We start from the raw sequence: 21,259 nt of genomic DNA on the forward strand, positions 1-21,259 counted from the left end.
GCAGGAACTGGGCTCTACCAAGTTCTTAGTCATTTCCCTCCAAGAGACAAACAGAAAAAGGCCCTGGAGACCCTCTCCAAGCACCTCCATACCCTGCAGCTTGCCAGAGTGCCTGCTCTCTTGTGTAGAAGACTCTCTTCTGAAGTCTGTCAGATGCTCAAGAGACTTGATACAAATACATGACCCAAGATGTGCCTTTCCTATCCTCAGGACGGGCCCTCACCCCCCTTCCCATCCTCTCTCACAGATACCCCATTGTGAGCCCTCGGACCCCATGTGTGGGCGACAAGGACAGCAGCCCCGGAGTCAGGACCTATGGCGTGCGCCCGTCATCAGAGACCTATGATGTCTACTGCTACGTGGACAAGCTTGAGGGTACGAGCTGCATTACCACATTCCCATCTCCAGACCCACGGGGACTAAGGGAGAGTCACGAAAGGGATAGAATTGCCACCACCCACCCAGGCCTGCTCCCACACAGCTTTCCAGGTGGAAGAGGCCCACCCCTCACCTCTTTCAATTCAAGCTCCTTCTCCCCACCAAAAGCTCATATGATTTCCCGCTCATGTTATAGTGGGACATTGGTCCTTCAGAAGGCCTTGCGTTCTGTGGCTGAATTGATTGATTTCTAATAAATAAATGTTAGACACACCTCCTGCCTTATAGAGTCTGCCCATGAACAAACCTGAGGCTGTGAGAAGTCCTGTAACCCCAATCCGCTTCAACTCTCTGTAACTCAACTCTGCTCAAGCTCATTCAACGACACACCTCCATGAATGTCACCAAATTGCTTTTCCACTGAACTCAATTTGAAAATTGCCAGTGTTCTAGAAAAGTTTAAACACGGCCACTCTGCCTCTGTAAGCCTCAGTTCCCCATCTGTAAAACACTGCTGCTTTATACCCACATTCAAGGTTTTTCTGAATATTGAGACATGTAAAAAGTGCCTGGTATAAACAAATGCTGGGTAGATGTGAGCTCCCTAACCCAGATAGGGCCCTGGGTGGTATGTGGGTGCTGAGACCCCAGAGGAATGTAAGTCAGGTCCATGGTAGTCCCTGAGCTCCATGGGGGATCAGGGAGCTAAGAGTGCTTGGGGTTTGGGTGGCCAGCTGAGGCACCTCTATTTGTCAAAGGAAGGGTACCTAGGTATGATTGGTGAGCCTAAATAAGGAGGGGTAGAAGCCAGGTCCCCAAAGACTGACTAGCTCCCCCCAGCTCCACTGTGACATTGTGTTTTTTAGCAAAGGATGTCCCAAATCCCAGGAAATTCCCACTCAGCACAAAGTGGAGCCCCTGGTCTCTATTGCCCAGGATCCCAAGAAACCTAAGGGGTGTGGCCTTGGGGGTGTGCCTGAGTGGGGCTGGGGCCTATAGGAGTATGTGCCACATAGGTGGGTGATCAGCCCTGGTGAGCAGGGTAGGGGTGCCAGGAGTTCTGTCCCAGGGCAGTGGGAACAGGACTCTTCCGACGACGCATATGAACCATCACACTGCCATTGTCTCTGTCCCCAGGGGAAGTGTTCTTCGCCACACGCCTCGAGCAGTTCACCTTCCAGGAAGCGCGGGCCTTCTGTGAAGCCCAAAATGCCACCTTGGCCTCCACTGGCCAGCTCTACGCTGCCTGGAGCCGTGGCCTGGACAAGTGCTATGCTGGCTGGCTGGCAGATGGCAGCCTCCGATACCCCATCGTCACCCCTCGGCCTGCCTGCGGTGGGGACAAACCGGGCGTGAGAACTGTCTACCTCTACCCCAACCAGACCGGCCTCCCAGACCCACTGTCCAGGCACCATGCCTTCTGCTTCCGAGGTACGGTAGTCACCCCATCTGCCTGGCAGGACTTCCTTACTGCGTCCTCTATAAAGAGGGGCAAAATGGTCCCTACTTCAAAGAAAGTTGCATGCAAATATTAATTGGGGTAGTGAATGAGAAACACTCCATATGTGTTTACATATTGTTTTAATTTGTAGATTCTTGTCAAGTTCTCTTCTTGTAATACTTTTGTAATGAGTTAATCAAATAATCCTGGCGTCCTTCTTCAAGCACTGGCCACCTACATGCTTAATTGACACATTGTATCGGCACTACCACTGTAGTATCAGCCATCGTTACCAGTTAGTTGAGAGTGAAGTGCTGGGCTCTGATTGGTTGAATTCTCACAGCATCCATATAGGGTAATGATGCACCCACCAGAATGGAGATTGGAGGCTACCTGTTTTCAGCATAACACATCAAAGCTGTGTGTCCTTACAGCTTCTTGTGAATCCAGAATTACTTTAACTTTTCAAGATTTATTTTTACCATTTTTTAATTGTGTGCTTGGAGAGTGGGTACATGCACATGAGCGACATCCCAGACCACTCAGTCCTAAGCTGCTGGGGACAGAGGACACACCGTGGCATTGTACAATAGATACAAACGGCAAACAGCTATCCTGCTGACTTAGAGGCTGGAGTGGGTCAGCAGGCTCTTTGTACTGGCCAGGTGTACCTCAGGACTCCCCTTGCTTCTCTGGTCCTGAAGGGCAGGGTAGAAATGGACTCCTGTCAAAGCCAGGACCTCACCTCCCACATCTCCTTCAGGTGTGTCAGTGGCGACCTCTCCAGGACAAGAAGAAGGCGGCATTCCCACATCACCCTCCGACATAGAGGACTGGATCGTCACTCAGGTGGGGCCTGGTGTGGAGGCTGTCCCATTGGAGACAGAGACTGCAGCAGGGCCAGATTTCACCACTGAATCAGAAAAACAGACTGAATGGGGACCAGCCTACACCCCAGTGGGTACATCCGCACTGCCAGGTGGGTAAACCTGGGCTCTGGAGCGTGCCCTGAAGCCATGCACACTAACCCCACACACCTGCCTGATACGAATGCCCAGGTGAGGGTGGGAGTCTGGTGGGCAGCCTTGAATTTGATAGAGAGCCCAGGCAGGTCTTGAACTTGGAATTCTCCTGACTCAGCATCCTAAATAGCCTGGATTACAGGTCTGCACTACCAAGCCCAGATATGAGCTGTTTTGAAAATACCAACAAAAAGAAGGCAGGGTTGGGGGTAATGTAACCATATTTTAAATGGTGAGGTGTTTTGATTTTCTTCTTTACTTTTCAGATCCCCTTTAATAATAGGCACCTCAGCTTGAGAATTAAGGCATCTTTATAAACAGCACCCCCTGGCCCTCCTAACCTGGAGATGGGTTCTCCCACTCCAACAGCACCAGCGTCTTTGGGAGGGCTTAGGAAAACAGTCCCTCATCTTAGACACCCCGCTTCTCTATCAGCAGAGGGCTGGGGTAGGGGCTTGGAATCTGCTTGTTGACCAAGGCCCCAGGAGACACTGAGAATGGTCGCCCAGGGACCACACTCTGAAAACTATGACTTAGATATGAGAGATAATATGGAAACACTTGAAGGGGGAGCTTGGTTCTCTTCAGTGGTGGCCCCCACGTCCAGTGGGTAGTAGAGAAGGTGGCCCTTCGAGTCCCCAAAAAGTAGGGTTCATATAGCCTGTGGCCCTGGGGTGTAGCAGGAGCTTCCCAGTCCGCTCTCCTTATCCACCCATCTGCCCTTCCTTTCTCTTCCCTTCCTTCCTCCCTCTTTCTCCTTCCTTCCTCTCTCCCCTTTCCGCCTCCTTTACCAGAGCACTTCAACAAACCCCTTAGCAGTCACCCGACCTGTGCGCTCCTGAAAGACGTTTTCTGTGGGCGGGAGGGAGTTCAGATCACGTATGACTTTGACCCGGAGCAGAGTTCGCCATTCCGCGATTCACCCTGGCTGCCTTCTTTCCTCCAGGGGTCCCTCCCACGTGGCTTCCCACCATCTCAGCAGCAGAGGATCACACTGAAATCCCCTCTGCCTCAGAAGTGCCTTCCACCTCGGAGGAGCCATATGCAACATCACTTGCACCGCCAAGTGGGACGGAGCTGCCCGGCTCCGGGGAGGCATCAGGGCCACATGGCATCAGTGGTGACTTCACAGGCAGTGGAGAAGATTCAGGACACCTTGGCTCCAGTGGGCAGCCATCACGGGGCGGTGAAAGTGGACTTCCCTCTGGTGACCTCGACTCCAGTGGCCTCAGCCCCACAGTGAGCTCAGGCCTGCCTGTAGAGAGTGGACTGGCCTCAGGGGATGGAGAAGGAGTGGCGTGGTCCCACACTCCCACAGTTGGCAAGCTGCCCTCTGGAGGTGAGGGCCTAGAAGGCTCTGCCTCTGGAGACCTTAGCGGGTTGCCTCCTGGAAGGGAAACAATCGAAACTTCTGCTTCTGGAGCAGAAGGTATCAGCGGGCTTCCTTCTGGAGGAGAGGGTCCAGAAACTTCTACCTCTGGAGTAGAGGATGTCAGCGGGCTTCCTTCTGGAGAAGGTCTAGAAACTTCTACCTCTGGAGTAGAGGATGTCAGCAGGCTTCCTTCTGGAGAAGGTCTAGAAACTTCTACCTCTGGAGTAGAGGATGTCAGCGGGCTTCCTTCTGGAGGAGATGGTCTAGAAACTTCTACCTCTGGAGTAGAGGATGTCAGTGGGATTCCTACTGGAAGAGAAGGTCTAGAAACTTCTACCTCTGGAATTGAGGATGTCAGTGGAATTCCTACTGAAAGAGAAGGTCTAGAGACATCTGCCTCTGGAGTAGAGGACCTCAGTGGACTTCCTTCTGGAGAAGAAGGTCCAGAAACATCTACCTCTGGAATAGAGGACATCAGTGTACTTCCTACTGGAGGAGAAAATCTAGAAACTTCTGCTTCTGGAGTGGGAGATCTGAGTGGACTTTCCTCAGGAGGAGAAAGTCTAGAAACATCTGCTTCAGGTACAGAAGATATCACCCAGCTTCCTACCGAAAGAGGAGGTCTAGAGACCTCTGCTTCTGGAGCAGAGGACATCAATGTGCTTCCTACTGGAAGAGAAAGTCTAGAAACTTCTGCCTCTGGCGTAGAGGATGTTAGTGGACTTCCTTCTGGAACAGGAGGTCTAGAAACTTCTGCCTCTGGCATAGAGGACATTAGTCTGCTCCCTACTGAAGCAGAAGGTCTAGAAACTTCCACCTCTGGAGGCTATTTCAGTGGGACTCCTTCTGGAGGAGACGTTATAGAAACCTCTGCTTCTGGAGTGGAGGGTGTGAGTGGACTTCCTTCTGGAGGTGACAGTTTAGAAACTTCTGCCTCTGGAGTGGAGGATCTTGGTCTTTCTACCAGGGAAGGTCTGGAAATTTCTGCTTCCGGGGAAGGTGTTACTGGTTCTCCTTCTGGAAGAGAGGACCTAGAGTCCTCTGTTTCTGGGGTGGGTGATGACCTCAGCGGACTTCCTTCTGGAAAAGAAGGCCTAGAGACCTCAGCTTCTGGAGCTGAGGACCTTGGTAGGTTGCCTTCTGGAAAAGAAGATTTGGTAGGTTCTGCCTCTGGAGCCCTGGAATTTGATAAGGTACCTTCCGGAACTCTAGGACGTGGCCAAACTCCAGAAGCAAGTGGCCTTCCCTCTGGATTTAGTGGTGAGTATTCTGGAGTGGACATTGGAAGTGGCCCATCCTCTGGCCTGCCTGACTTCAGTGGACTTCCATCTGGGTTCCCAACTGTCTCCCTAGTGGACAGTACCTTAGTAGAAGTGGTCACAGCCACCACTGCCAGTGAACTGGAAGGAAGGGGAACCATTGGCATCAGTGGTGCGGGAGAAGTATCAGGGCTGCCCCTCAGTGAGCTGGACAGTAGTGGGGACATTAGTGGTCTCCCTTCAGGAACTGAACTTAGTGGCCAAGCATCTGGAGCTCCTGGAGTCAGTGGAGAAACATCTGGATTTTTTGATGCTAGTGGACAGCCATTTGGGTCTCTTGGCATCAGTGAGGGAACATCTGGGATTCCTGAAGTCAGTGGGCAGCCATCAGGGGTTCCTGACACCAGTGGGACCTCTGAAGTGACTGAGCTTAGCGGACTGTCCTCTGGACAACCAGACGTCAGTGGGGAAGGCTCTGGAGCTCTCTTTGGCAGCGGCCAGACCTCCGGCATAACTTCCGTGAGTGGAGAAACTTCTGGGCTTCCAGATCTCAGCGGGCAGCCCTCAGGGTTGCCGGTGTTCAGCGGAACAACACCTAGAACCCCAGACCTAGTTTCTGGCACCGTGAGTGGTAGTGGGGACTTTTCTGGCATCACATTCGTGGACACTAGTCTTGTTGAAGTGACCCCTACCACATTTAAAGAAGAAGAAGAAGGCTTAGGATCTGTGGAACTCAGCGGCCTCCCTTCAGGGGAGATGGATCTGTCCGGCCCATCTGGGACAGTGGATATCAGTGGACAATCTTCTGGAACAATTGATTCCAGTGGATTCACATCCCCAGCTCCAGAATTCAGTGGCCTCCCAAGCGGAGTAGCTGAGGTCAGTGGAGAATTCTCTGGAGGTGAGACTGGCAGCAGTTCTTTCCCTACTGTGTCCCTTGTAGACAGAACTTTGGTGGAATCTATAACCCAGGCTCCCACGGCTCAAGAAGCCGGGGAAGGGCCTTCGGGCATTTTGGAACTCAGTGGTACCCATTCTGGAGCACCAGACATGTCTGGGGACCTTTCTGGGTCTTCGGACCTAAGCACACTGCAGTCTGGGCTGGTGGAACCCAGCACAGAGCCACCGAGCTCTCCATATTTCAGTGGGGACTTTTCTAGCAGTACAGATGTGAGTGGAGAATCCGTGGCTGCCACAGCTGGGAGCGGGGAAGCCTCGGGGCTTCCGGAAGTCACTTTAATCACTTCAGAGTTAGTGGAGGGCGTGACTGAACCAACCGTTTCCCAGGAACTTGGCCAAGGGCCTTCTGTGACATACACTCCCGGGCTCTTCAGTGCCAGTGGGGAAGCCTCGGCGTCTGAGGACCTTGGCGGAGCTGTGACAAACTTCCCTGGGTCTGGGGTAGAAGCATCAGTCCCAGAAGCCAGCACTGAGTCCTCCTTGGCTTACCCTGAGGCTGGAGTGGGAGCCTCTGTTGCCCCCGAGGCCAGCAGTGAACTGTCTGGGTTCCCGGATCTGCATGAAATCACCTCTGCTTCCCACGAAGCAGATCTGGAGGTGACAACCTCAGGCATGGAGGTGAGCAGCACCTCATGGACCTTTCAGGAAGGCACCAGGGAGGGGTCTGCTGCTCTGGAAGTGAGTGGAAAATCTACCACTACCTCCAGTGTGGACACAGACACTTCGGGCATGCCTTCTGCCATTCCCGTGGCTTCCGGAGACAGGACCGAAGTCAGTGGAGAATGGTCTGATCACACCTCAGAGCAGAATGCTGCCATCAGCACCACTCTCCCAGAGTCCGAGTGGGCCCAGCCTACCCAGAGCCCTGCAGAGACGCATCAAGAGATCGAATCCCCGATCCCCTCATACTCAGGAGAGGAGACCCAAACAGCAGAAACAACCATATCCCTGACCGACGGCCCCAGCCCCTCTTCTCCAGAAGGGTCAGGGGAAGCAGAGTCAACAGCGGCAGGTATGTTTGGGGTTGTTTTCCCTTTCACTGTGTGAGTGCAAGCAAGTATAATCCAGAAGGAGGTGTGGTGGCTTTAAAGTTCAAAGGTCAGCTGGGCAGTGTCAGAGAATACTCTAAACCTCTCTGAGCCTTATCCATCAAGCCAGAATGGTACCAGAGAATACTAAACAGCATAGAGCTATGAACAAAGCAAGCCCTGAGCTTCATGCAGTGCTCACAGCATGAACTTGGGGAGATGAGAGGCTTACTTCCGTTGGGGTTAGCTCACATGAGCATTCATGTGTGGGCTCCCCCATCCGTGCTTGGCACAGGGAGACAGTACCTATTTAGGTAGTGATAGAAAGTATGTTCACATACCTGTCCCCAAGTGAGTGTGACATGACGGACTACATCTGCTAGTGGCGTTTATGTCCAAATATGTACTTTGTGTGGGGCTAAAACCTGTCCTATCTCAGGGCTCTGTCCTGACTTTAAACTCTATGTCCACACCCCACCCCAGTCCACCAGGACCACCCTGTGCTGTTCCTACGCTTCCCCTCACCCTCTCCCAGGCACCAAGCTCCAGAAGCTCTAGACTTGGGGACATCTTGATCCTCCCACCGTATTGGGACAGTTTTTACAGTCAGAGAAAAAGCACCCCACGTCTTGGGGGCTGGATGTACAGGAAGACAGAATCGCCAGGAGTGAGATGACTCAAAGCCATCCTCATCCCCGAGCCATGGGGGCTCAGAGCCTGTTCTGGTCTCCAGGCAGCTGGGTTCTTGACACTCACTCATCCTCTAGGTTCTGTATAGAGGAGCCCTGCGGCCCAGGGACCTACCTAGGAACATGCTTGTGGCCCATGGCAAACACTGTGACATACGGAAGTCCCCATTAGCTATGAGGGTACAGACAGGTACTAGACAGACTGACTCCTGCGGTCTCCTGAGCGGGACTCATGCAGAAGCTGACCAAGGTCAGCTGGGAAGGAGAGGTAGGCAGGGACAGGGACAGAAGGCAGAAGTTAAACATGACTCATCCTTCCAGAGCATCTAATTGAAAAGAAGGTTAGGAGAAAAGAGTCAAGGTCAGCCATGCACTTGTTAGTAGTCTTCTGTTCAGCCGTCGGTTGTCTCGTGAGTAGAATTCAAAATACTTTTGGATTCTAAAGGTAAGATGAGACTTGGAGGGCTGAGGAGATGGCGGAGTCAGTAAAGAACTTGCCGTACAATCGTGAGGACTTGAGTTCAGATCCCCAGCACCCCTGTAAAAACCTGGATATGTGGTGCCCATCTAACCCCAGCCCCGGCTGGGAGATATCACAAGAGGAGCCCTAGATCTCTCTGGCCAGCTAGTCAGCTAGCCTAACCAAACTGGTAAGTTCCAGGGTCGATGAGAGACCCTGTCTTAAAATGTAACATGGAGAGCAAGAGAGGGATACACGAATGGTCAGCCTCTGGTTTCCACCGCTCACACTTACACATGCAAGAGCACTTGCACACACACACATGCACATACCCACATGAACACACACACACACACACACACACACACACACACACACACACATCAAACAAGCAAACCTTGAGACTTCAAGGAAATGTTAAACTTGGGGTGAGTATCAGTAGAGCAGACACTCCTCTCCCTTGGCGAAATTCCTGATGAGAGCTGTCTCTCATCATAGAAGCAAACCCATCAGAAGAGCCCCTGTAACCCTCCAGGTTTGGGCTGGCTCTAGGTCCTCTTCTTGCCTCCCAACTTAGAAATTTGCAGCTGTGACCAGTGGCATATTTCCCATGGATTCCCATCACCTTAGAGCAGTGGTTCTCAACCTTCCTAGTGCTGTGACCCTTTAATACTGCTCCTCATATCGTGGTGACTGCCCCCCCAACCATGAAATTATTTTCGTTGCTACTTCATAACTGTATTTTTGCTACTGTTATGACTGGTAATGTAAATATCTATGTTTTCCAATGGACTCAGGTGACCTCTGTGAAAGGGTTGTTCGATCCCCCCTCCCCCAAGGAGTTGTGACCCATAGGTTGAGAACCACTGCCCTAGAGATTCTGCCTGTCTTTTGCCATGGGCCAGGAGCTGGTGAGGGGGTGAGGGTCGTGAGGATCCTCTGATTGGAGGTAGCTCCCCAAAATGAGATGCTCAGCCTCCACCTGCCGCTGTGTGGACACTTCTCATTTATCTCTTCAGCATCCAATGCTACCCAGTGCCTTCAAGCCCATGCTCTTGAGTTAAGTCTCCCCACTTCCCTGATGTCCTTGTCCCCAGTCTCTCCCTACTAAGGCAGGGACTCTCATAAAGGGTCTTCATTCCTGAGACACATTCAAAAATGGAGAAATTAATTCTAGGGGAAACTCAACTAACTAGGTTTACCTGATAGCCAGGACCCAAGCCTCAGCAGCCTTTACAGCCAACACAAAAGATTCTGCATTCTTAGATATTAATACACACACATATTAATGCCTCGCTGTATAGTACACCCTCATATATAGTGAACATGCTTCATACTTGGCACATACATGCTAAATAAAACAGTAGGCAGCTATCTACCCACTCTTCCCTTCATTGGGGTCACTCTCTACAAGCCAGAGCCAGAGGGCACAGTGGGCCCCCAAGGACAGAGAAAGTGGACTTTTCTTACTGCCCAGGGGACAATATTTCCTTAAGGCCCTAATGACTATGTGGCCAAACCCCTCTATTCCTGGTCACTCCATTCTCAGTAACGCCTTCCAACCTACAAAAGTCACATGCAAGACTTGTGACCTCAGTTGGGCATAGTACACACCTGTAATCTCAGCTCTTGGGAGGTTGGAGCAAGAGGAGGCCAGCCTGAGCTACATAGTGAGATTCTGAGGTAGGGGACCTCATGTCCTCAGCAGCCCTAAAGTCAGTAAAAAAGTAAATAGCAATAGAATTTATTCTTCTTCTCAATATAGTGGCTCTTACCTATAATCCAAGACCCAGCACTCAGGAGGTTGAGACAGGAGGGCTGCCAAGAGTTCCAGGCCAGCCTGGGCTACAGAGTGAAACACTGTCCCAACATAAAGGAAAAGAAGGAAGGGAGGAAAGAAGAGACGTTAACGATCCACTGTAAGGACAGCCTTTCTAATTCCCTGTATCTCCCTCACTTTCTGACCTCACTGCTCGCACCTCAGAGCCTTCCAAGGGCCACAGGTACCAAGATGCAACATTATCCCTCTGATATTTGAGTATCCAGGGGTTCCTCTCCCAAAGGGAGGAACTGGATTTGGTCCTAAAAGAAAACATTTGGTATTGACTGCCACCTTGCTTAGTCAGTGTTCTGTCCACAAACAAGTTCTTTTTCACATCCATAATTTATTTATTTTTATTTTATGTGCATGCAAGTATTTTGCCTGCATGTATATCTGTGTAAAGATGCCGGATCCCCTGGAATTGGAGTTATAGACAGGTGTGAACTGCCATGTGGGTGCTGGGAATTGAGCCATGGGTCCTCTGGAAGAGCAGCCAGTGCTCCTAACTGCTGAGCCATCTCTCCAGGCCCCTCATAAACAAGTTCTGGATAAATTAGTAATTAGTACTTTTGACTTCCTAATAAATATCTAAGACTGGGTGTGGTGATGCACACCTATAATCTCAGTACTTAGGAGACTGGGGCAGGAGGACCAGAAGTTCAAGGTCATCCTGGGCTCCAGAGTGATTTGAAGCCAGCCTAGGGTAAATTAAACCCAATCTCAAAATAGATACAATGAGATATAATAATAATAACAACAACAATAACATAACAATAATAAAACATCGGTTTCATGAGTGCTCAGATTCTCAATCTGGTCCAGTTAAAAATTAGCAGCCTCAGGGCTGGCGAGATGGCTCAGCAGGTCAAGGCACTTGCTGCCAAACCTGACCACTTGAGTTCAATCCCCAGGACCCACAGGGGCGGAAGGAAGTAACACAGCTCCCACAAGCTGGCCTCTGACCTCCACACTCATGCCATGGCAAGCACCTCCCCTCCACACACACACGTTAACTAATTAAATGTAATAAGAACCAGCAACCTCTTCCCGCCTCGTTACTGACACACAAAAAAGGCTCTGACTGGAGCCTCCATCTCCATGCTGCTTGGAATTGCCTGGGGAGCTCCTGAGAGGATCCTGCCTGGGCTCCACCCTGCGCTGTTCTGAGGCTGTTGGTTGGTCTGGAGAGGAACTTGACCACCAGCATCTCTTTAAAAGTCTTTTGAAAAAAATTAATAGTCCAATGGCTATGAAGTGTAGCCACAGTTGAAAAATACTGCTCTAACCGGATTTCCCATCTGTTTCACTGTGCATCCAAGGCTGGCCTCAAACTCACGGCCACCCCCCTGACCTCAGCCTCTTCAGTGTTGAAATCCCAGGTGTGAACCACCACACCCAACAGATAGATATAATAATAGATAATATAATATAATATAATAATAACAGATAATAGATAATATAATGTAATAACAGATATAATACTATATACTTCATTTTATCAAAGAGTCCATAAGCAGCAACTGACTTGAAAAGGCAGCATAGTGAAGACACATTTAAGATCAACTTTTAAAATAGAGAAGACTTGAAATGTACAAATAATAATAGCCTGCTTTTAAATGTAAAGACCATTCTTTTACAATGCAAATTGAGATTGATAAATACACTTTTATAATCCTTCTCTCTTCTGAGTGAGATGCCCAACCAGAGAGTCAGAGTCTAAAAGTATTTATTAGGGTCAGGATTTTTTTTTTCCTGTGCTTGAGAAATCTCCCATCCTCATCTCTGGAAAGCTGTGTCCAGGGTCATCCACTACAACTGCACAAGCTATGCCCTGAGCAGCTTAAAGAGTGCCGTGGTTGTTGTGGGGTTTCGTTTGTTTGTTTTCGTTTGTTGAGTGGTGAAGCATTTAGTTGAGCTATCCTTTGAGGAGAGCCACTGGCGATCACTCTCCATTCAGCATTTTCCGTGAGTCATCAAAACCTCATCTTCACTTGGAGGTCATGAACTCTGATTTAGGCCAGAGCTGGGTAAGACCTACTCAAAGTGGAGGCCTGGCACGTCTGGGTTAGATGCCAAAGCATTTGCAGGTCTGTCTCCTTCAGACTTTCCTGGGAGACCCACAGTTGCTGTCTTTAGTTAGAGACATTGCTCGGGGGCCTTGCTCAAGATGCACACAGTGCCCCGCCCCGGTTCAGTGACCACACCTAAGTTCTTGGGGAAGAAAGCATACATGGTAACAAGATGCTGCCAGGTCTCCCTTCACCCGGGACAGAGACACAGCTTCCTGGCTCATTTCCTGCCTCTCCTCCGTCCCTCTCAATCTGTGTCCTGGACTTGCCAATGTGGGCAAGCCATTTCAATTGTCTCCCTACCGCCAGAGGCGTAAGAGGGTCCATACATACCACTGCACCGTGAGAACCATAACAGGGAAAGGGGGTCCACAGCATCCAATCTTAGACCACGCTGGTCCCCTCACTTCCTCCCTTCTTCCATTAAGGCTGCCATTACCCGGAGCCATCCCTCTCCACACCCGCTACCACCTTGTCCAGAAACCCCGAGAAGGTCCCCACTACCTCTTCTCTTGGTCCCAATGACCAGTAGGTGTCCCAAATACCTGACACAGAAAGAGCTGTGCAATCAGGTCCAGAATGGCTTTTGCAAGCAGAGGAAGTGAGGTGCTCAAGCCCTTCTGAGCAAGCCCTTCCGGGACAGTAGCCCTCTCCCACTCTGCAGAGGCTCACTTGGCCTCTCTAAGGACCCGATGCTATCCAGTTCTCAGGACTGTGTGTGTCTCTTCCTCATCTTGGTACCCAGGTCCCTGAAACAATGCTCAAACTTCATACCCTGGCTGAACACAGAAGGAAAACAGCACACCTTCTCATATCCCAGGCCAGACGAGAGCCCTCTCTAAGCTTCTGGGACATTTGGAAGCCACCCGGCCTGGCCTCCACCAGGCCTCTGCCTTTCCTGCCCTTTGTCTCATGGTTTGGCCAAGGGCCCCAGAGTTGATGTCTGGCTCTTTTACCCGGAGGCCACCCCATCCCTGCTCTGTACAACTGCTTTAGCGTCTCCATGTGCTTAACCCTCTTGCCCTGGTGCTTCCCATCTCCCATAAGGAAGTTAATGGACAAGAGAGAACACAACCAGCTTTCCTGAAAGCAAGAGAGCTGCCCCCCAGCTTCCACGCTGCCAACTGACCTGACCTATTGCTGCTACTGCTGCTGCTGGGAATCCTGGTGCATGCTGGGAAACCAAGTGCATGCCGGGATTTCAGTCAGTTCCTCCGTGCATTTTGGGGTTGCTTGGAACTGTGAGTTTCTAATCCATGGCGTGTGCTTCTTGAAATGGAGCTAAGAACTTCTCAGGAAGAGAAGAGATGCCAGCGATGTGGAGAAGAGGAGCGGGACAGGTAGAGAGAGCAAGGTACCTGAGAACCAGGGATTCCCGGGCCACCAGCTGCATAGACTTGGCCAAGATGACCCAGAGCTTGAAGATCCACAGGCAAGTGCATTGGCCATCCTAGCACAGGACTGACTTAAAGGTCTAGATTGCTGTTATAGGCAGCAAGATCTAAGTTCTAGGATGAGCTAAAGTCCTGCTCTGAAGTCAAGGCTCTGCTGATCCCAAGGAGATCATCCATCAACATACCGTTGGATTGAGGATCTCAAGGAAACATAATTGCATGTACCAAGAATTAGCTTCTTCCGGGTTGGAGATGTACCTCAGTTGACAGAGTGCTTGCCTGGAATGTTCAAAGCCCTGGATTGAATTGCCAGCATCACGTAAACCTGACATGATGATGCACACCTACAATTTCAGAACTCAGTAAGTAGAGATTAGAGAATCAGAAATTCAAGATCACCCTGAAGTACACAAGTTCAAGGCCAGCTCTGGAGTTATAAATATGAAGACAGCAGAAGTCTTCCCCAGCCCCCAGGCCTCCTGGCTTCCCAGAAAGGTGTAGAGAGACAAGTCTAAGAGGTTCAGTTCTAACTTTGCCTAACTTGATAAATTGAGGCAAAGGTCGACGATTTACAAATTCAAGTCTTGCAAAGAAGTTCAGCTAGAAAGAGTGCCTTGGAACTAAAAGAGCAGAAAAGAAAAAGAATCTGCCTGAGACAGAGAGGTCTGGGCACCTGACTGAATCCCAGGCTGGTGATGGGTCTAATAGACCCACTAACTGAGCCAGCTTCCCATGTTTGCCTGCCCCTAGCCAGGATGGGTGCCCATCTACAAATTACGACTCACTGAAGATGCCTACCTTTTGAGACTTTAAGCTGGAAGGAAGTCACAAGGGGAAATGTTGGGCAAGGTTTGTTCCCTATCCCAAAAGAAAGACTTGGGTTTCATTTTTAAATATCTTTAAATCTTATTTACTGAAGACAAAGACACTGTCTACAAGCCAGAAAATCTAATGAGTTTCCTGCAAAAATCCCATATGGCCATTTGTCATGGCTCTATACCCTTCAGACCACTTTTAGATGGCTCATTCTAGAACACGGGTTTGCTCTCTTTTCCTTGTCTCACAACTATAGAGGAAGCCAGGAGAAGCAAAACCCCTAACCAAACTTTAAGAAAGTCACTTCCAATTTTCTTGCCTATCACCATCGCCAGTTCAGACCTCTAGCTTCTTAAACTATTCATGAGAGAAGATATATGGAAGGAATATTCCATTTTCAGGCTCATAAAAGGCATTTGGCTACGGAAGTACCAGATCTCTCCAATCTGGAAAACTAGTTCCAAGGCTCCAAGCTTGCCCATCAAGAATCACAGACATCCAAAGAAAACTGTCAGCATCTTTGGTTCAGCAGTCCAAGACGGCAGCGGCAGCAGCAGCAGCAGCAACAGCAACAGTTCTCGGGAAATCTATCCAGGCCCCTTCCAGCCTCTGGACAGCAGCAGGGCTGGCCACCCATAATGAAGCCATGGTGCTTGTGAATTGCCGGCAGAGGTCCTAATGGTGGCCCTTGGTTTCTTGCAGACATTGATGAGTGCCTCTCAAGCCCTTGTCTGAATGGAGCCACCTGCATGGACGCCATCGACACTTTCACATGCTTATGCCTTCCCAGCTACGGAGGGGACCTGTGTGAGATCGGTACGGCCGTCTCGGCTTCAGCTAATGTTACTAACTGCTGCATTCCTCCATCCTCACCCTACCCTTCTAACCACAGGTTCCAGGCCTGGACTGGAGCCCACAAGTCTACCTGGAGAGCCATGCCGGGGAACGCATCTGAGAAGACTGCCCACCCCACCCCACCCCCACACACCCCAATTTCAACACTGATTCTTGCTCTTTCCCTTGGGGAACCCGCCTCTGAAATGTTGGCTGATCTGACCCCAGGAGAGATGCATACTTTGCAAAGCGGGGCTCAGGAAGCCTTGCACACACACTAACCTTTTCCAGGGCTTGGCACACTTGCTGGTGTGACCACAGAGATCAGTGCATGGGTCCCGCTAGGACAACACAGCTGATTCTGTGCACCGCTCTTGGAGAAGACTATGGGTTGGAGCAATGGGTCCCCACTCTACGGGTGGCCGCGGATCTTCTCAGCACGATCGTGGGCACTGTCTACCTTGCTGTGTTCTCTGTGGGACTTCCATGTCCTTTCATGTCCCTGGGGAGCAACGACCCTGTGCTAACTGAGCTGCCTTTCCTCCTCTTCTCCTGGCATGAGGGCTGTGGGTGATCTACCTGAGAGGACTTGTGTCACCATCGTGCTCCAATCATGCATGAACAGGGACCGTGCATGCCACCCTCTCCATCACACCATGGCGGCTGCCCTCTGAATGCTACCTTGGCCCAGGCTCCCTTTCTTGCTCCCTTGTACAAAGTAAACAGTGAGTCTGTCGGAGCAGTCTCGTTGCAAGGCATAGGAGCTAAGTTTCCTCTGGTGGGCCTTGCCAGCACCTCTGCTTCACACCTGTGGGCCAGAGGCCCGAGGCAGGACCAGGCTGACCCCCAGTGTTCTCACTGACAGTGCTCTCTAGGCTCCTGCCAGCCCCTCGGGTCTCAAGCCTTCCTAACTCAGAAAAGGAGGCTTGAGACTTTAGGATGCTGGTAGCAATGGTTCATACAGAACTGGAAGTGTACGCGGGCTCAAAACCCCTTTCGATGAATTAGAGAAACTTCCAGAAAGTACCTAAAACTCCTGGGAAATCTTCCTTTGTGAGGAAGTAACGAGAATGACTTAGGCATTCCTTGGAGGCGTTGCCAAGGGTACAGGCTGATGGTGGGACTTAAGGTTTCTATAGTAACAGGCTGGGACATTCATGTTCCCTGTGGCCTCCCGCCTTCTACACCCCCAGGAAGTCAGGTGCATGGGGTCTCAGCTGGGTGGGACTAGAGAGTACAAGGATTTTCCCTGCAGGATGCCGCAGGGGAGAAAGGTCTGGAACATCTACACAGACAACAGCTTGGGCACTCGTCTGGGAAGGGAGACTCTGCTGGAACAGATGAAGGGCTCTGCATCCTGATAGACCAGGAAAGCGATTCCAGAGCCACCCCGCTGGGCCCTGGCCCTGAGCGCCCAGCAAGGCTCTGTTGCAGCCTGGCATGCAACACCTCTAGGATCTTGTGCCTTGTCCCTGGTGTCACTGTTCTGTCCTGCCTCTCTGGAAGTCTGTCTTGTCCTCATAGCCTCTACTGGCATGGTTCTCTCTGGCCACACCCAGTTCCCGCCCTCTCTGACCCACCTGCCCAGCTTAGCCCTCAGGTTCTGAGGTGGCCCGAGCCTTGGCCCACAGGCCCACGGACGGTGCCTCGGTCTCAGTGCTGGGCATCCTCCGAGGCCTCCTTGGCCTCTTCCCGGACCTTTATCTAGGTAGCTGCTTTTTTCTCTAGATCCTGGCCTTCCATTTCCCTTGTCTTCATTTCACAGCCTTGCCAAGCACCCCTCAGCCCGAGGAAGACTCCTTCCCCTCAGGGAAATTCCCCTGTCCTTCCTACAACAGCCAAACCGTTGAAGTCACCTTTTGGGAAGCTGCCACACATCCTGAACCCCAGGGCCCTCCCCTCCATAGGGCGGCTCCAGGCAGAGGAATGAAAAGGGGGAAATCTAGGCCTCCCTCTTCCCAGCGCTCTGATGACAGTTATTTAGCTACTGGCTCTCACAGAGGAGGGGGAGCCTTGGCTGGAGGCTTCCTTTCCAGTCCTGAGGTAAAAACCCTTTCAGCGGGGCCAAGCTACAATCACCCACATGCTGCCACCGCAGGCAGTTAGCTCCCAATCCCCTCTTCCAGTCCCAAGGAGCTGGCTCGAACCTGTCCCAGGGCTCCTGAGTCCCAGACCAACCGCTAGTTGGCATGTAGCTCTTTAAGATGAAGACATGGTGGACTCTGCTGGAGCCAGCTCAGGGGCCCGGGGCAGAAACACTCGTCCAACATGCAGAAGGCCCCGGCTTCATCCCAGCAATGCCCAAGATAATTAGAATTAAACTAATAGTAATAACAAGGGCAGCCAGCTCAGATCCACGGTCCAGAGCTCGCTCTTCTTTGGACCCCCCAAGAGACTTGTTCCTGGGGCGGGGGGGTCTCTGGCCTCACTCAAGATTCCGTGGGAAAGAGGCTACCAGCTCCACCATACCCAGCCTCTTCTGTTACCTCCACCTGCTGCCCACAGCTCCTTTTCCCAGAATCCCTCAGAGACTCTGAACTATGTCTTGCCTGAAATTTAAAAGCCTCCCACCTGACTGTCCCTTTGTCCCCCAGCCTGCGGGACCCTGCCAGCTCTCCACCCACCCACTCGGGGCAGGAATACCGCAGGAGGAAATCCTGGAGGCCAGGGTGCTGAATCAGGGAAAGGAAAGATCTTTATCTAGGTGGCATGCACATGGGCACATGGAGGCTCCCGAGAGTCAGATGTCACTGGCTCCCTGATGGAGCCTCTGTCTAGCCGGGCCTGATGCCTCCCTCCTGGGCACAGCCTTTCAGGTGGACTGAACATAGAAGTCCATGCCACACGGCTGGCAGGGAGCACACGCTCAGCTGGCCATGCCCCCTCTTCACGCCCCTGACCTGTGTTACAGACCAGGAACAATGCGAGGAGGGCTGGACCAAATTCCAGGGCCACTGTTACCGCCACTTCCCCGACCGCGAGACCTGGGTGGATGCCGAGAGAAGATGTCGAGAGCAGCAGTCACATCTGAGCAGCATTGTCACCCCCGAGGAACAGGAGTTTGTCAACAGTGAGTGTGGCATGGGCTACAGAAGCAGCAGTGAGGGCGAAGGGCCTTACGGGTCAGAAGGGAGCAGACTGGGGACTGAGGCTGTAGCTCAGTGGGCAGCGCTTTGCCTTGTGTGCACAAGGTCCAGCTCTGCGGGAGGGAAGGGGGAAGGAGGGAGGGAGGGAAGGAGGGAGGGAGGGAGGGAGGGAAGGAGGGAAGGAGGGAGGGAGGGAGGGAAGGAGGGAGGGAGGGAGAGGGAGGCAAGAAAGGGGGCACAGATTGGGTGCACTGCAGGGCAGGGAGCTGGAAGAATGCTCCCACGGTTCCCTCAGAGAAGATACAGATCACTGGGGCCAGCAGCCCCAGCTGACCCAGGACAGACCCTGCCAAAGACAGCCCAGGCTAACCCTGTAGCTGTCACTGCCCGTGCCAGCCTGAGGAGGTGTTCCAACAAACGCCACAAACGTGCATGTCCTGAGACCCTTGCAAGGTCCTCAGAAGACAGTGGCAGGTGCCTAGGAGTCCCTTGCCTCCTCCCACCACACCCTTCTTTCCACGAGTTCCAGTCCCCAGACAGCCCAGGGCATCCAACGTCGGGTGCAAACCTCTCTTCCCTTTCCAGAAAATGCTCAAGACTACCAGTGGATAGGTCTGAATGACAGGACCATCGAAGGGGACTTCCGCTGGTCTGATGGACACTCCCTGGTGAGTTGCCAGAGCTAAGAAGTGGGATAAAGACCCCCTCCAAACAGCATGCATTCAAGTCTCACGCAAACTTACTGAGCAGATGCCTGGCAGGCAGGAACTCTGTAGGAAGAAGGGATTGTGTCTCTTTCCTCTCGGCCTCTGGAGACCAGCCTGGGGCTGGATGGTCTTCATGAGGGAAGGCATAAGATAGGATAAGGAGCCGGCAGGAAATGGAAAAAAAAAAATGATAGCAAGCTACCATGAAGGGTCTATGACATTTGAGAGTTTCCTCGTGTGCAAAGGACTAGTGTCTACCCAAGACATAAAACACAGAGATCAAATGGACAGAATGGGCAGTCAGCTACAGGTCAGTGAAAAGGGCCTTATGGGTCAGAAATGAGCAGACTGGGGATTCCCCACCAGGAAATGAATCCTTGGGGATTATGAGCTCCTGAAAAGGACCAGAGTCAGGCTGCGTAACCGGCTCCCTAACCTGGGATCCAGAGCATCTAGGATGATGACCCTGATCAGATCAGAGTCCCAGCAGCCTTTGCTGCTGCCGTCCAACCCAGGTGCTGGGTGAAAGGGAAAAGGAGCTTGGGGAGGGAACTGATGGGAAGGAAGTGGGGGCGAGGCCAAGCCACACTGCTTCAGCCTGCCCTTTACCATCTTGCTCCTCCTGCCCACAGCAATTTGAGAAGTGGCGTCCCAACCAGCCTGACAACTTCTTTGCCACTGGAGAGGACTGCGTGGTGATGATCTGGCATGAGCAGGGCGAGTGGAACGATGTGCCCTGCAACTACCAGCTGCCCTTCACGTGCAAAAAGGGCACCGGTAAGAAGGGGCTGGGAGGAGGTCCAGGGAGGGGAACAAGCCCTTCAGCTGCAAGGGAGCCGCTTGCTGTGTGATCTAGAGGGGAGTTCTCTTGTCTCCTAACCACCGGGGGCTACGGGAGCATCCTCGGGAAGCTCACTGGTGCTGATGTGAGGGCCTCCCCTGGCACCAGCATCACAGAGCCAATAGCAAGAACAAGCTGACTCCTGGGAACCATTCACAGGAAGAGAGGGAGGCTGAAAGTCATGGGCTAGAAGATGGGATCCTCCACTCCATGCATACCATGGTCTCTCAGATGTCAGCAACAGAAAGTCACCCCTAATGGCCCTGGGTGGACTTACCCTTTCTTTGGGGCTCCAAAAACTGCTAGCCACAGAATCAGAGCTGCCAGGCCTGGATTCTTCAGCTCTAAGGCCATGGGTATCACAATGCTTAAAGGACCCAGCAGCCTCCTGCTCCTACACATGGCCTGTGTCCTCCTTTGGGTGCCTTTTTCCCTGGCTTTGTAGGTTTTCATAAAGAAGCCACAGGTGTCTCAGCAGACTGTCCTCTTTCCCCACCTCAATCCCTCCTTTTTATCATCTCGCCATTGTTCAAGGCCATCTTTATATTCTCTTCCTGCCTCCCAGTGCCACCGAGGAATCCAGATGTTAGAACTGAATGCCTTAGGATTCTTTGCCCGTCATCTTCCTCCCTACCCCCACCCCCATCCTTCAGTCCAGTCTCAGCCCTGGGAAGCACAGCCTGATCCCTTTCTCATCATGCCTTAGGCTGTGGGCTAACCTTGTCTCTGCCTATATGGGCCATCACAGAAAAACCTCATGAGACCCCTTCCTAAAAGACATTTGTCCCTCAGTGGCCTGTGGAGACCCCCCAGTGGTGGAGCATGCCAGGACCCTCGGGCAGAAGAAGGACCGATATGAGATCAGCTCCCTGGTGCGGTACCAGTGTACCGAGGGCTTTGTCCAGCGCCACGTGCCCACCATCCGGTGCCAGCCCAGTGGGCACTGGGAAGAACCGCGAATCACCTGCACAGACCGTGAGCATTGACCCCCCCTGGTCCCTCACTTGGCACAGAGTCAGATTCCACTAACAGGGCCTTCTCCTCTTCCCCAGAGCATAGTGGTAGCTGATACTGTCCTGGA

The 21,259-nt window shown here is 51.9% G+C and overlaps 1 protein-coding gene across 1 annotated transcript in view; it reads left to right on the forward strand.

Annotated features, from left to right (window-relative positions):
* Nucleotides 1-21,259, forward strand: part of Acan (aggrecan) — a 63,209-nt gene that overhangs the window by 40,721 nt on the left and 1,229 nt on the right. The window contains exons 9-16 of the mRNA XM_015995637.3: nt 248-375; nt 1,516-1,809; nt 2,583-2,798; nt 3,788-7,444; nt 18,456-18,614; nt 19,216-19,298; nt 19,970-20,114; nt 20,971-21,153. Coding sequence (XP_015851123.1) covers nt 248-375; nt 1,516-1,809; nt 2,583-2,798; nt 3,788-7,444; nt 18,456-18,614; nt 19,216-19,298; nt 19,970-20,114; nt 20,971-21,153 — 4,865 coding nt within the window. The remainder of the gene's footprint in view (nt 1-247; nt 376-1,515; nt 1,810-2,582; nt 2,799-3,787; nt 7,445-18,455; nt 18,615-19,215; nt 19,299-19,969; nt 20,115-20,970; nt 21,154-21,259) is intronic.

Source organism: Peromyscus maniculatus, chromosome 1, assembly GCF_049852395.1.
Source record: "Peromyscus maniculatus bairdii isolate BWxNUB_F1_BW_parent chromosome 1, HU_Pman_BW_mat_3.1, whole genome shotgun sequence".
Lineage (NCBI taxonomy): Eukaryota > Metazoa > Chordata > Mammalia > Rodentia > Cricetidae > Peromyscus > Peromyscus maniculatus.